Source organism: Polyodon spathula, chromosome 2 (assembly GCF_017654505.1).
Source record: "Polyodon spathula isolate WHYD16114869_AA chromosome 2, ASM1765450v1, whole genome shotgun sequence".
In the NCBI taxonomy this organism is placed as follows: Eukaryota; Metazoa; Chordata; class Actinopteri; order Acipenseriformes; family Polyodontidae; genus Polyodon; species Polyodon spathula.
This window is the reverse complement of record NC_054535.1, coordinates 34,932,972-34,947,987: the sequence shown is the minus strand read 5'-3', so window position 1 is coordinate 34,947,987 and position 15,016 is coordinate 34,932,972. Positions and strand designations below refer to the sequence as shown.

Sequence of the window (15,016 nt, the reverse complement as noted above, 5' to 3'; positions counted from 1 at the left end):
CTTTATTTTTTAGATAGGTAATGTACACCATAAGACAAATACACAACATTTAGAATTTCCCATTATTTTTCATTATTTGTAATGTATGGCAATATATTTTTTGGACATTTTGTTCGTATAAAATTAAAATGGTGGTGGCTGTTGGTTAAAATTCATTTTGTGATTAAATTAAAATATATAGAAACATCTTTGGGGGAAAATTTGTGCTGAACTCCACCTTAAATGCCCCTCAGTGCTAGTTTTATTTTTATTATTATTATTATTTTTTTTTTTTAGGTCCCAGCCTTTTGGGATGTCTTTATTTGCAGAGTATATATACTATTCAGAGTTGAAAACTGGTACCATTAGAAGAGCCAACAAATACACAGGCGAGGATGTCGGCACCATCAACCCCAAGCCTTCATTTCTTCCTCCTGCTGATGTCAAAGTTGTACACCCTTTCAAACAACCTGCATCCTCCCAAACAGCTGGTTGGTCTTCAGGTTTGCCCTTCTATATCTGAATAGAAGTTCTCAGTGGGTGATAACTCCAAGACAAACATCTAAGATTTAAATGGTTTGGCTTAGCCTGGTTCCTGATTTAATAACAGCTCATCCAAAAGCATGAACATCTTAGGTATAAACCTTGCCAGAAACTTGAGATTTTTTGCTAGAAATTTTTAACTAAGTACAATTATATTGTTTGTAGTTTACGGTAAGAAACCTGTTCTAAAGCTGCCAGAGGTTCATTACCTTCAGTATGTTTTATTGAGGGATCCTTGGATAGTAACATGACTTTCTGACATTATAATAAATTCTGCTGATAGACTGTGTTGAATTGAATGTAGGACTTTTGAATCTCCCACACATGCTAGAAAGTTCAGTGGTAAAAGCCATTTGCCTATTGCTTTTATTTGACTTATTGCCATCATTGTTCAATTAAGAATGCAAGAAGTTGTAATCAGAGGATGTTTTTAGATGCTTTGCTTTCTGCTGCTGCTTCATCCAAGCCTTGACCTAGAGCTTATAGGAAGTCCAATTAACCAAGAACACAAGCATAAAATGCCTTTTTAATAAATGAAATAATGGGGATGATCTGTTTTTGGCAGAACATGTTATTAATACTTTATGCTGTGATTGTCCTTCTCATATATATATATATATACATTATTTTCTAATATTCAGAGCAGGGGTGTGATGCTACGAAAGAGGACTGCTTAAGTGTGTGCACCAGAGATGCAGAGAAAGAGCAATGTGAATGTAAAGATGGCTATGTCCTCAGCAAAGACGGCAGATCTTGTGAAGGTATTTTAGGCTGGTTTTTATTTTTTGGACATTGCTACTGCATTGCTTTGGACATGGCTCCTTACCTATTATACCTTCATTAGCTTGAAAAGGGTTTTTTCACATATACAAATCATCTGTGAAACAGAAGTAAAAATTTGTTAACTTTGCTAGTACTAATAGTTCAGAAAATAAATTGATATTACGGGGTTTGTGTTGGCTGCACCACCAATTAAGTGTTGATTTCTCATGAGCAGTCCCTTTATAAGAAATTGTATGTTCAGTTCTATCCTATAACCCTAACCCTATCCTGCACAGGTGTTATTCAACCTGTTATTTTCACATGTTGTTTGATCACTTAGTACTTGTGGAATAGCAGTGACCTTTTCAGGTTTTACACAGTTGAAAAACAATTGGCTTGGTTATTATTGCTAAAGGTGCCTCAACTATAAATTAATTTCATTTTCCGTGTCAGGGTATGAATACTTTTAAATTAGCATTTTTGGAATTTTGTACAAAAAAAAAAAAAAAAGAAAAATACTGAAGTTGCAACTTTTTTTCCTCATCCACAAAAGCAAAACTTTTGCTACAAAAGATTTTTCATATATTATTTGTTATATACAGTCCAAGTGTCACAAACACAGTTCAAAGCTAATTTGTCACAAGTATTTTTAACTTGTCCTTTCCAATGCTTTAGCTTTCACCTTGTACAGCACAAACCTACGCACTTGCCCTCTCCCAGAACAGTGGGTTAGCTGAGTTGAAATAGTTCAGCTCTTCATTGTTAACAAATTCAACCTGTTTCTAATTGCTTGGAAACTGGCAGCCCTTTTGACTCTAAACTAACTCCAGTGTATGGTGTGATCTAAAATGTCTGCTTATGGAAGCCTCCCAAGGACAAGCTTTCCACCCAGGTCCAGGGGTGTACACTCCGTCACAAGAAACACGGAAAAGAGTAAAGAACAAATCCAGTGTTGTGCAAAACTAGTAGATTTGTATTTCTGTACTGCAGCTTTAAGGTCGAAACATGCAAAATATATATGAAGTAGTATATTTTATATATGTTATATATTTTTCAACACATCAACCGTACTAAATCTAAGATACATGAAATGAAGGGATTTGAAAATACTAGCCACTGCACCATTATCTTTTTTTTTTAGATGTCAATGAATGTGCTTTCTGGAACCATGGCTGTACTTTAGGCTGTGAAAACATCCCAGGCTCCTATTTCTGTACCTGTCCTGGAGGTTTCATTCTTCTTTCTGATATGAAAACCTGTCACGGTAAGAAGACTAATAAATATCTGTAATATCAGAACATAGGAACATAAGAAGATTTACGAATGCAAGCTCTCTCCTCTGTCCTGATTCTGTCTCTACTTAATTTCCAATTGTGTCCTCTGGTCCTGGTTCTGTGCATGCTTGAAGTACTGGCACAGGTTAACTTTGTCAATTCCATATATATATATGTGCGTGTGTGTGTACGCATGTGTTTGAAATGAAGGGCCGATAGAATGAATTTTCACTTTAACCAATATAATTGTGTTTCACAAGGTCTATTTTTGATTACTGCAATTTTTAACTACAGCTATTCCACAAGGCAATTAACTATGTGCCCTTATTGTCAACACTTAATGATGTTAACAGTTTGCAATAGGATAATACTACTACACACTGGTGGTGAAATGCAATATTTGCTACAGCCTATGAACATGGGTTGCTCACTTAAGTCATCTGATACATGTTGTCAATGCTTCAGCTGACAGTAGATTTACTATGGGGATAATCTGCAAAGCTTAACTATGTACTCATTATACTATGTCCTCATATTTTAAAATATTATCTAACATTGAAAAACAGTTGTAATCTGCATCTTTTTGTGTTCAATTTAAGTTGATGAAATCAATCTGAATAGTTCTACCTTTAAAAAACAAATACACCCTCTTTACATCATTAAAATATATTTTTATAGATTTAAATTATTTTACTTTCTCCTCTTGGCACAGTTCTTAACTCTACAATGTACCTCACTGTGTGATCATATTTGTGAAAGTACAGAAATAAGAAACTTGAAAAGTCTGCCAACAAAGCAGCTCCAACTGAAAGGAGGAAGGTAGTTGCTGAAGTGTAAAAGCAGGAAGAGAGGATGAGGTGTGTCAAAGTGCTGTCCCAGGCTAAGCAGGGAGAATGGATGAGATGGGAAAATGTGGAACAGAGTAAGATCGACTGGCGAGATCTATAGACAATGGAACAGGATCAGCCTCCAAATACAGTTAACATATGATGTTCTTTGTGTTAATTCTTATGGGATGTAAGGTGCCAGGGTGGCTTCACTTGGCTCCATGACCAGGTATTGTGATGCTTGGCATTAGCACTGGAAGAACGGCATAATAAGATCAACAGCTCGCCACCAATATCAGCAGTAGCTGGCCAACAGGAAAGGTTATTATATCTAAGATTCACCTGGGACAATTAGAGACTGCTAGAGGTTGGAGAATGCAGACAGATGTTGGCCAGCACCTTAATTTACCACCTGAGATTGATACAACTACCCTTCGACCTGACATCATCCTGTGGTCGTCTCAGCATGCAAATAGACTGATTCCTGGAGCAATCACCACCAGGCCCATACAAGGGCACTGGAAGTCTGGGTACTGGGGGTGCGGCAGCACCCCCTTGGCTTTGCATGGCTTCCATCATATGCAGGAGTAACAGTTTTATTCAATGGCTTTCAGCATCCCCACTTTAAAAATTGTTCCAGTGTCACTGGGCCCATAGGAAATCCATGTTACCTGGTGGAGGAAAAGTGCTGAAGGCTCATATACAGTAATCTCAGGGTATAGGAACATCTCCTAAGGGAACACTTTGGCTAAGAGAACACTTTTGTGGTGAAATTGATTTTTCACATTGTAAATGCTCCGCTTAAAGCAACTTCACTTAAAAGAACACCTTTTGGGCACCGCTACCGATTTGTTCACAACTGATGCTGTACTGTTTTGTAACCTCATAACTCGTCATCATCAAACTTAAATTCAAATGGTTTATTCAATCATTTCAAATGTGACTTGTCATCGCGGGAGTGTATTGAGGCACACCGATTGGTTTATTAAATCTTTCTAGAACCGCCGTCATATCATTGCCTCATTTTGTTTTATTGATTTCCACAAATGCACCTCATTGCTACAAAATGGCTTGTAAACAAATGTCAAAATGCACCGCTGTTTCTCTTGCTACAAAAAGTTGGAAATTGTTCGAGCTCCTGAAAAAAACCTAAATCAGTCATACTGTAAAAACCTATGTATAAACCCATTTTCCATCATTTTAGGGGGTCCTAAAAGGGGGGAGCGACTTATACATCGGTGTGACCTATAGGTTTTTTCCTCAATTTGTTGTCTCAAAAAGGGGGGGAGACTTATAAACAAATCAGACTTATACACTGTTTTGTACGGTAAGTCGCCAAGCAATTTGGGGTTTATGTTCTGGTGAGTTGCTTCACCATTCTTTTTTTTTTTTTGCCAATTTTTTTTACCCTGGTTTTTCTCCCCAATTTTGTTTACCCAATTATTAACTGTATCCTCAGCTCAACATGCACTTTTACTAGATGCGCCACTCGGGTTCCCCCCCCCCCCCTTTTAAATACATTTGTGCTTGTCTTGAATATGGCTCCTGTACAGGCATTCATAATTAATCTAGAGCTGCTGCTGTATTTTTTTTACGTGTGTAGGGGTGCTGTGTTAATTTAGTTTGACAGTTTATTAACATTCATTATTTCTGCTACTTTATTATTATAGTTTATTAACAGACACTTGCCTATTGCTTTTCTCTTACTTATTCTGTTCATTTCATATGTTGATGCATGTGCGTCATGACAAATAATAAATATTTATTTATTAATAATTTATTGTGTCTGGTGGTCAACTCCGTCTCAAAGAACACAACAAATGTCAATATTATCATGAAATAAATAACAGCTACTCTCATACGATAAAAATCAAGAAAATATACTTAAATATTTGTTTTATTGTGCAGGTTTTAACCTATTGTATATAAAAACATTTAGCTGCAACAGTTTAATGTAGTATGTAAACCTATGATAAGCTTCTTATGTCACATGAGCAATAATCTCTGAGCTATACCTCCTGTGCATTACCGGCTGTAAACTGTTAAAAAGCAGGACCCTACTGTAAATATTGTATCAGCTGGGCACTCATTAGTGAATGATAGTGAGATACAGTATATACTGGCGTATTGCTTTGAATTACCGTCAAAATTCGATCTCCCTTACCAATTAGGAGGAGTGACGATCAACAGAAAACCTTTATTCTTACAATCAAGCCAAACACCTCTTTTCACCCACTTGACTTAACCATTGTTACCAAGTTACTGAACCCTCTAGTCTCCATCTTGACCCCTTGGTAAACGAGTGCAACCGCTTCTCCAATCTGCAACTGCCATGTTGTTTCCCTTCCGGGTCAGTGCGTTATTCCAACGGAGTCTCACACCCTTCCAGGCTGGCCGACTTCCCTTGAACCCTGGGAAAGAACTGTCAGACCAGCCCGTCCAGGAAACTCTGTTCTTACTGCTTAATGCCCTCACAGGTCGGGAGGGAGATTTACTACCAAGAATCATTGTATTTCGGTCACAGGGATCTTTTTTGTTTTTGTGTAAAGATAATATACAATAAAGTACAGTTCAAGGGTTATTTGATAACCAACAGAGCCAATCATCAAAGAATGATTCAATACTTTACATAGACGATGCATAATATGATTTAGTGAAATATCACTGTAATATCATTGGACACAAATGTATAATTTAATTATGTGGTATTTGTTTTTTACAATTACCGGTATAACCATTTAGTCCAATGTTATTCTAATGATATAAAGTGTGCCTAGGTTATTTAGTTAATAGGGTTGCAACAATACATAAATATCATGATACAATAAGTATTGTGATATGCAGGTTGCAATACGATATGTATCACAATACATGTGATGAGTCTGATGGATTGCTTGTATGATGCATAATAATTAATAATAATTTGATGATGAATAATTACACCCTTATTTGTATGTATTTAGTTTTGTTGGTTTAACAGTTATTTTATTTTTGTTTAACAAGAATGGTACAAATTGCATTTTAATTTAAAGAACTTGATAAATCTGGAATACTGTGTCTGGAGCAACAATAAAGATACATATGTTGCCAATTGTATGTGACAGACAGTCAACCTCTTTGACTGTACTGAATAACATATTTAGAAATACATGTAACGCTAATGCTAAGGAATTATGTGTATTAAGACAAAAAGGTTAATAGGTTTTGGTTTTATATTACCTTCTTAGAGCTTGTCCCATGCTTGAAAAACTACACTGAATGCAGCTATGGTTGTGTCCAGACAGCTAAAGGACCCGTGTGTGTGTGTCCAGAAGGATCTGTGTTAAGACCAGATGGAAGATCATGCACAGGTAAAATCATCTAACAAACACTCTCATACATGGTAAGTGAACTGTCTGAGCAAAACAAAAGGATTATTTGCCCTGTATTATTTATTCATGTATTTATTTATTTGGCAGATGCCTTTATCCAAGGTGACTTACAGGTGTTACTGGGCAGTAAAGGGTTACAATTCAAGCTTAATATTTAAATACAGTGTAGTTACAGTAAGTGCAAATAATAATACTAAACTACAATATGAACAAGGATGCAACAAGTCAGGATTACAACAAGTTATATCTAGAGTGACATAGTAGTAGAATAGTGCAAGGACAGCGCATGAGCTGAGGATCCAGTAACAGGGTGCATATGTCAAGCATGTCCAGTACATAATAAGAGCGGTATAGCATTCTGCAAAAAATATATGCACAATGAATTGATCATCGATCGCTGGACAAGGTCTGATTATCAATCTTGATTTACCCTCGGATTCCCATCATTAATACAGTAGATATGTAAATGAAAGAACATCTTTTGTCCTTAAGGTTGCACTGCACCAGATAATGGAGGTTGTAGCCAGATCTGTGTGGCTTTGAGTCCAGTGAAGTGGGAATGCGAATGCTTGCCAGGCTATCGACTGAAACCTGATGGGAAGCATTGCAGTGCAACGGGTAGGCTTTTAGGAGCAGTAATGCATGAGCAAGTTTAATGCAATGAATGGGTGTGCATGGCACCGATTCCTGAAATTTGGGAGGTTTTTTTTGGTGTCTTCTGTTGTTCATACCAGAGTGCGTCTTAATGTCTTGCCTGTGCAAGAATGAAATAATGCAATCTTTCTTTACCTAAAATTGACTAAATAAAGCCACCAACTGACTCTAAACGAGGTCTTACAAAACCAAGCAGCAAGACAAAAGCCCAGGGTCCAGCTGTATAAGGTATATAACTTGAAAGAATAATGAGTTCTGCAAATTACACTGCCTAAACTGAGGAGCTACAAACGCGTGTCAAGTTTGAAAGCAATCAAAGGCCTTAGAATGCTGTTCTCACATAATAAGAGAGCTTTAGCATTTTTAAAAAAAATCATTATATTATTGTTTTCAGTAGATGTTTTTTTTTTTTTTTTTTTTTTTACATTTTTGGAATGCTTATATCATTTTAGAAGATTGCAATTATTTTGTGGTGAATTGTTTTTCAAAAAAAAAAAAAAAATTCTATTAATTAAAATGTTGTTTTATTTTTATGGATATATCTATCAATCTATAAAAAATCCATCTTTTAATTTGCAGTAATTAAGGGCACTGTTTTGCATTGATTTTACCAGGTCCCAGACCTTATTTGCTTTTTGCAACTACTCAAGACATTCAGCGCATCAATTTTGATGGCACAGCTTACCAGAGTCTACTAGATAAGCAGATGGGGAGAGTCTTAGCTTTGGACTATGACCCTGTTGAAAATAAGGTAAGGTATTTTATATTCATTGAATTGGAAAGGGCAGCAAGGACAAATTACTTTAAATAATCTTATTTAAAAAAAGTTATCTTAATACAAAAGGCTCAGTTGCTCAGTTAAAATCATTAAATAATATGAACATCCAACACAAATGTTGAGATAGTATGGCTGTTTTGTTTATATACAGCAATTTGGAAACAATTTAAACACTTTTCATTTATTTATTTAAATGCAGGCCATGTGTTTAACCTCTTAACACAGTAGTAGTAGGAACACATGTACTACAAACAAAGCCACAGCACTCACAAAGCATGTGCTGAACTTTGTGTCTTTGTGTTATTTTCAAAGCACTTCCGTCTTTAATTAACTGATATTTGTTGTTAACAGGGGAATATCACATCTTCATGATATGCACTGGTGAGACCGCACTAGATTACTGTGTTCAGTTCTGATCACTACATTACCAAAACAAAGAGCAACCAGTCTAATGTCCAGATTAAAGGAATACGCTAGGAAGATTGTAGGGGATCTGAATTAATTTAACCTAAACAGAGTCTTTAAAATCTTGAAAAGAGATGACAAAGGTAAACCTATCCAATACATGAACTGCAGAAACCAAGACCAATGGACAGTTAAAAATTGGCTGGAGACACGTCAGCTTTAAACAGAGTAGTGACGGTATGCAATGGGTTATGAAGCCATGTTGTTGATGTTAAATTATTGGGATACTTACCAAGTATTGAGATCAACAAGCTACTAGAAACCAGATGAGCACTCCTGGCTCAAATGCAAGAATAAAAATAAGTCTCATGTTTTTGTAATGCTATTTTGGTAGTACTGAATTCACCTTTAAACCAATTTAATAAATGTATGGGGTACTATCATGGAGCTATTTTCCTGTTCTTGGTGCAACATGTGTTGGGGAGATGATAGGTGCTATTAATGTAACATGAATTCTAATTTATCTTAATGTTAAGGTATTGAAAAGTCTGAAGTTTAAAGCAATCAGCTATCCAATCACCAAACCTGAAAACAAGGCTGTAAAAAAAGGAGAGAGGATTTGAAGTTTCTAACCTGCATGCCCTTTCAAAAGGTTTACAACACTAAATAAGCATGGTTATTTTTTCCCATCCATTTCCATGGTTATGCTATATATTTATGTCAGTTTACTATGGATTGCTATGTTTTTTTAATAGGCTTTACCATAACCTCCTTCTTTTTTTTAAATCTCACAAATAATATATACTCTCACAAACAAACACACAAAAGCTTTGAGGCTTTTAGAATGTTAAGAAATTCATTTGATGCATTGTATGTATTTGTTAATATTCCATGAGCTTGACTTTTAACGCTGACCTGCTGATGCAGTGCTCAGATACTTAAGCTCTCTTGATTATATACAGCAGGAAGACAGGACAAGGGTTAGCATTTCTACAACAGGCAGTGTAAGCTTGTGCATGCTATTTTCAACACTAAGTAGATTAGATAGCTAATAGCAGTGCAACTTTGAACTGCATTACATTAAATCCTTTAATACAGTAACCCTTTTAGTTTGAACATAGCCACTCTGAAACCTAAGAATTGTGTATCTAAAAGAAATAAACAATCTGATTAAGATTTGTGTCAGACTGGGTTAGTTCATCTGGCATTGCCATCTCAGATTAAACATCTAATTTGTATTGAGTCCTGCTACAATTTGGTTGCAGTATAGGATGGAGACTCAAGGAAGTGACATGCCTGAGGCCGAACACACATAAATGAAGTCAGTGGTGGTGGAACACAAATTTGAACCCCTTTGTCTTTAGTCCTTACCTGTTTTAAAGGCAGGACTTTTTTGTTTTGTGGTGTTGCGCTGATAATTGATAATTCCATGCTACACACAGCAGTTATACTATGACATATATTAGTTTTCATGAAGATAGTTGCAATAAGATATGTTCTGCAATAAAAACATGTCAAAATCTGTGATTGTAGAAATAACAAAGTCATATTGGTAACACATATCTTGCCTTTTCTGAAACAAATCTCTATCTCTGTGCTATACTTGTAACAAACACTTGTTTATGCTGTACTCAGTATGCTGCACGTTAGTTTCTCTTCATAGGTGACAATTTGCCTGACTGAAACGCACCATAGCACTGTTGTTAAGACTCATTCTGCTACTGAGTGCACCAATATTGTCCCTGTATTAAACAGCACATGTGTAAAGCCTTAATGATGAGAAAGAGCCTCTTCAGTGAAGCTTAATTTTTTTGTATTCCAGGTTTATTTTGCACACACAGGCCTGAAGTGGCTGGAAAGAGCTAACCTGGACGGGAGTGAACGTGAGGTGCTGCTGCGTGAAGACCTGGATTATCCTGAAGGCTTAGCTGTGGACTGGATTAACCGTAAACTGTACTGGACTGACCGAGGGTAAGACTTCCAGGGTAGAGATATGGAAGATTCAATGAGCTGAGAACCAGTATGCTTGTAATACCTTTTCTCCAAGTAATTCAAATACATTATTATTTTCGGTTTCACCAAATATATGCTCTGAATGGCTGCATTATGTGTACAGAATAATGTGTCATATATACTGTATAATTATGTTGTAACTGAAATCTAGCAGATTCAGATAACATTATAAATAAAATATGTATTATCTATCTTATTACCTTTAAGATATCATGTAAGGGCCTGTAAATGGTGTCATAAATCTATCTCAGATGAACATTTATATTAAACCTCAAGTAGCAAAGAAATGACACCGATAAATACAGATTCGATGTCTAGATTAAGGGTAATTTGGAATGTCAGGATTGGAGAGGGAGAATTACATCAACATCATGCAATTTAAATCTATCTGTCTATCATCATTATAATATCATTATCTGATACTGCAATCTTGAAGCAATAACAACTGGTCAAGTATTGTTTTATAAACTCAGTTATAGGACAGTCTAAAATCTTAAAGATAGAAACCATAATCGGCAGGTGCCAAAGCTTCCATTGCACCTCATTTTTAGTCGCTGTTATGTGTCACATGTACAAACCGAAAAAGAGTTTTGAAGCCTGGAGCTGTAAAAATACATACCTTGTATCTGAGCACATGTTTTGAATTAAATCTACTTTGGTATCTTTAATTAAACAGCATGACATGCATAATAATCTTTTTTGACTTTGGAAGCCTATGTCTGACAATTAATACAGATACCTAATTATTGTGTATTAAAAAACATGTTACAAAATGAGTGTAATATTTATCATTGTGAATAAAATACCTCAAGACCTTTATACTATTGGAGGTAGCAGTATGGTAGCAGAGCTCAAAAAAACTGAATTGCTGAAACGAAACCAGGCGAATTTTGCTAGCAAATTACTTATTTACTTAAGTCCAGATTATGACATCACTATTGGAATGGAACTCCTCCTAGCGGCTGATAGGTTAATAATACTCACATCAGCATGAAATTGACTCTTGCAGAGCTTGCTCTTTAGATGAATGGTAAGATGTTCATATTTGAATGGTGGGGTTTCTGGAGCGTGTCCAGCCCTTGCCTTTCCATTAACTTCAATGAGCTGAGATTTGATTACACTATGTTATGTCCAAGAAGGCATGGAACATGTTTTTAGTAAAAATACAGAAATATCTCATAGTACCTTCATAGTAGGTGGCCTCTTCCATTGTCAACTTTACAAAACAATAGTTTATGCATCTTTTAAAAGAACAAGAAACAAAAATATATATTTGTGTGACAGGGTAGCCGAGTGGTGACATCAGGCCAGAAGCAGGAAGACACAAACAATACAGTACTGCAGGGCAAAAAGGCATTGTGGTGTCGTTTATTTTTGAACCAACACAAAAACCAAATAAAAGGGTTAACAAAAACAAACTTTGCTCAAAAAGCTAAATAAAAGGTTCAAACTAAAACAAAACTCGCACACAAAAACCACATAGGTCAGGCTGGGCAATCGCCTTCACTGTTCCACTATTTTACTTTTTACTTTTAAAATCCTCATTTGCTCCGTTCTCTCCTCCGAACACCCCCTAGTGCAAGAGCTGCAGGCTTATATGCAGGTGACCATCTCCTGATTAGCAACAAATTAATCACTTAATTAATTATGGAGATGGCCACCTTCTGCACAAGATTTATAATTCCTCCTGGCAGAGGACGAGCTACCGACCTCGCCTCTGCCAGAACATGTGTAAATGAAAACAAAACAATAACAAAACATGGCTACACCGTCATATTTAAATACAATAAATCATAATAGTAACAACAATACAACAAAATACATACAAAATAATAAACACTAAACACAGGGGTGGAGGGATACACAATTCTAAAATAAATAAATTCATTTTTAAATCATAATACAAAACAAATATATTTTACAGCAGGGCTTTGCCCTGTCCTCTTTTATGTACAGGGTTCCTGGCCCTGTTACAATTTGTAATGAAATAATTTTGAACTTCAGTCTTGAAGACCATCTGTATTCATTCATACTCTCTATACATAGGCCTGGAGTTAATGGTATTCATGTTGCTAAAGAAATGTCTGCATTGTAAACATGTCTGCTGTTAAATGTTGCTAAATGCTTTATTCAGGCTGTCCAGAATTGAAAAGAGTGACCTAAATGGGGTTCACAGAGAAGTGATCATCAGCGAGGGTGTTGACAAGCCAAGAGGAATAGCTGTGCACCCACTGGCAAAGTAAGGCCTTGTACATTTCTCATTAGAATTGAACTTTTTAGATTTAGAGATGTACTGATGGGCGAATGTAATATTTATTTGGGTTAAATGAACACATCATCAAAGAAGAGTCGGAACTAAAACGTACAGAACACAGTGGTGGTTACTGGCTCTTGGCATGGTTTAATTTTTATGTGCAGATGGAAAAGATTGTCTGAGGAGATAATAACAGCTTTAAGTAGCAAATCTGTCACTTTTTAATTACACTTCAGAATACCTTGCAAATGTACAAATCCAATGACATCCCACCAACAATATCTAGTACAATGATGGCCAGCTCAACCAATCAAAACCATGGACACTAGCTACTGCTGCCCTTTTGTGAAGACTGCCTCAGCAGAGGATAAGTCAGGAATCACTTTTCACATATTTGCGGTTAAAGTTTGAATAACTCTCCATGTTTACTTTATACTGATATACTAATTAGAGAACCTACATTTTTCACTTTTTGACTCTCTCGGTGTAGAACGGTTGCCTGGATTTTAAATATTAAATAAGCTGATATTACAGATACTAAGTTCCACAAAGAGGGAGCAGCTATAAGCACAGGTCCCAGGTAACAACATGTTTTTGTAATAAAAATAGGGTAACACAACTGTTCATTTGAGTGTTTCCTGTTTCTTCTTTTCCTGAAGCTGGAAATAAATAAAAGTTGTTAATTTGTAATATTATATTTGAAGAATACCAGTGCTCCATGGGGTTACATAAACGTGTCTCCTAGTTGCCTTTAACTATGCTACACTACATAATGCATTTTCTGGTATTTTTAAATTAATACCAAATTGTGTCAGTTATTCATATTCAGTTATTGAATTGTAAATTCTGAGGTAAAACGTTAAGCAAGTACATATTGAGGCTAATAATTTCCATGGGTAATTATACCATGGTGCTAATAACAAATACTTACAATCACATGAAGTCTTAATAGGACAGATGAGGGCTTTGTGCTGTGAGAAGTATTTTTCGGTGTAAGCCCACTGGCAGACAGATCCACCAGAAGCATTATTGCTCTGATTTTTACATCTAAAATAAAAGCAGCCTGTGGCTGGTTTTGTTGCCTACAAAAGCCAAAATAGTAAGATTGGTTTATATTAAAACATTGTAATTCACCTTGACTTTATTATAATTGAAGAAAGCTGTTCTGGACGGACTGGGGTGAAAAGCCTTGCATAGAAAGCTCTTCCTTGGAAGGTGGCGTCCGATTGGTTATTGCCAACACCAATCTTATTTCACCGAATGGAATCACCATAGACTACCTGGCAGACAAGCTCTACTGGTGTGATGCCAAGCGATCAGTCATCGAAGTGGCAGATCTGGATGGCTCCAACCGACGGATCCTGACACAGATCGAAGTAGGTGAGACTTTTTGCGTTGTTGTTGTCAGCTATTTACTGGTTCAGTGTTTGATTAAAAAAAAGGATAAATTCCAAAGTGCCTTGGAATGAAACAGTTTTTTCACCCCCTTCTTTCCAGGACGCCCTTTTGATGTAGCTGTGTTTGAAGATCACGTTTGGTTCACTGATTGGGGGAAGCCATCCATCATGAGGGTTGACAAGTGGACAGGGCAAAACCAGCTGCGTCTTCGCGGGAATATGCTAAGACCCTTCTCCTTGATTGTTGTTCACCCTTTAGCCAAACCAGGTATGTCCATAGCTCTTTCATAATGTCAGGTCTTCATTGAAATGTATGTGCCGGTAAACAAGGTGCTCAAGCCAGTATAGATAAAATATAAATTAAAACTTTAGCATTGTAGTAAAGGATTTCTCACAGATCAATACACCTTTGAATGTTTTCTAGACCTTTTTAACTATCTTTCATTGTAGATTATTAATATTTATTTCTCAAAGAGAATTAAAATGCAGTATAATATCGTACTGTACTGAATACAATATACAGGTGAGTTGGTTTCATAATAAAAAACACTACATCTGAAGCACACTCTGTTAAATGTCAGTTGTGAAAGTGCTAATTAAAAGTGTCCACTATGTGGAGCTTTACTGCTAGACAAACAAACAAACAAATGATACCTGTCAAGAACAGTACCAGTATCATGGGGTAGATAAAAAAGGGTCTATCAAACACACAAAAAGACTGAAAACCTAGATGTATTGCTTTAGAAATTCCAAAACACC

At 36.1% G+C, this 15,016-nt stretch overlaps 1 protein-coding gene across 5 annotated transcripts in view; it reads left to right on the top strand.

Annotated features, from left to right (window-relative positions):
* LOC121295627 (pro-epidermal growth factor-like) overlaps window positions 1–15,016 on the top strand; it is a 45,316-nt gene that overhangs the window by 12,345 nt on the left and 17,955 nt on the right. For 3 of the 5 annotated variants that reach the window (XM_041220547.1, XM_041220536.1, XM_041220519.1), the window contains 10 exons: window positions 277–482; window positions 1,164–1,283; window positions 2,426–2,548; window positions 6,613–6,735; window positions 7,249–7,374; window positions 8,025–8,161; window positions 10,416–10,564; window positions 12,741–12,845; window positions 14,017–14,240; window positions 14,358–14,525. In XM_041220547.1, coding sequence (XP_041076481.1) covers window positions 277–482; window positions 1,164–1,283; window positions 2,426–2,548; window positions 6,613–6,735; window positions 7,249–7,374; window positions 8,025–8,161; window positions 10,416–10,564; window positions 12,741–12,845; window positions 14,017–14,240; window positions 14,358–14,525 — 1,481 coding nt within the window. The remainder of the gene's footprint in view (window positions 1–276; window positions 483–1,163; window positions 1,284–2,425; window positions 2,549–6,612; window positions 6,736–7,248; window positions 7,375–8,024; window positions 8,162–10,415; window positions 10,565–12,740; window positions 12,846–14,016; window positions 14,241–14,357; window positions 14,526–15,016) is intronic. The other 2 variants (XM_041220528.1, XM_041220556.1) reach the window with 2 other exon arrangements.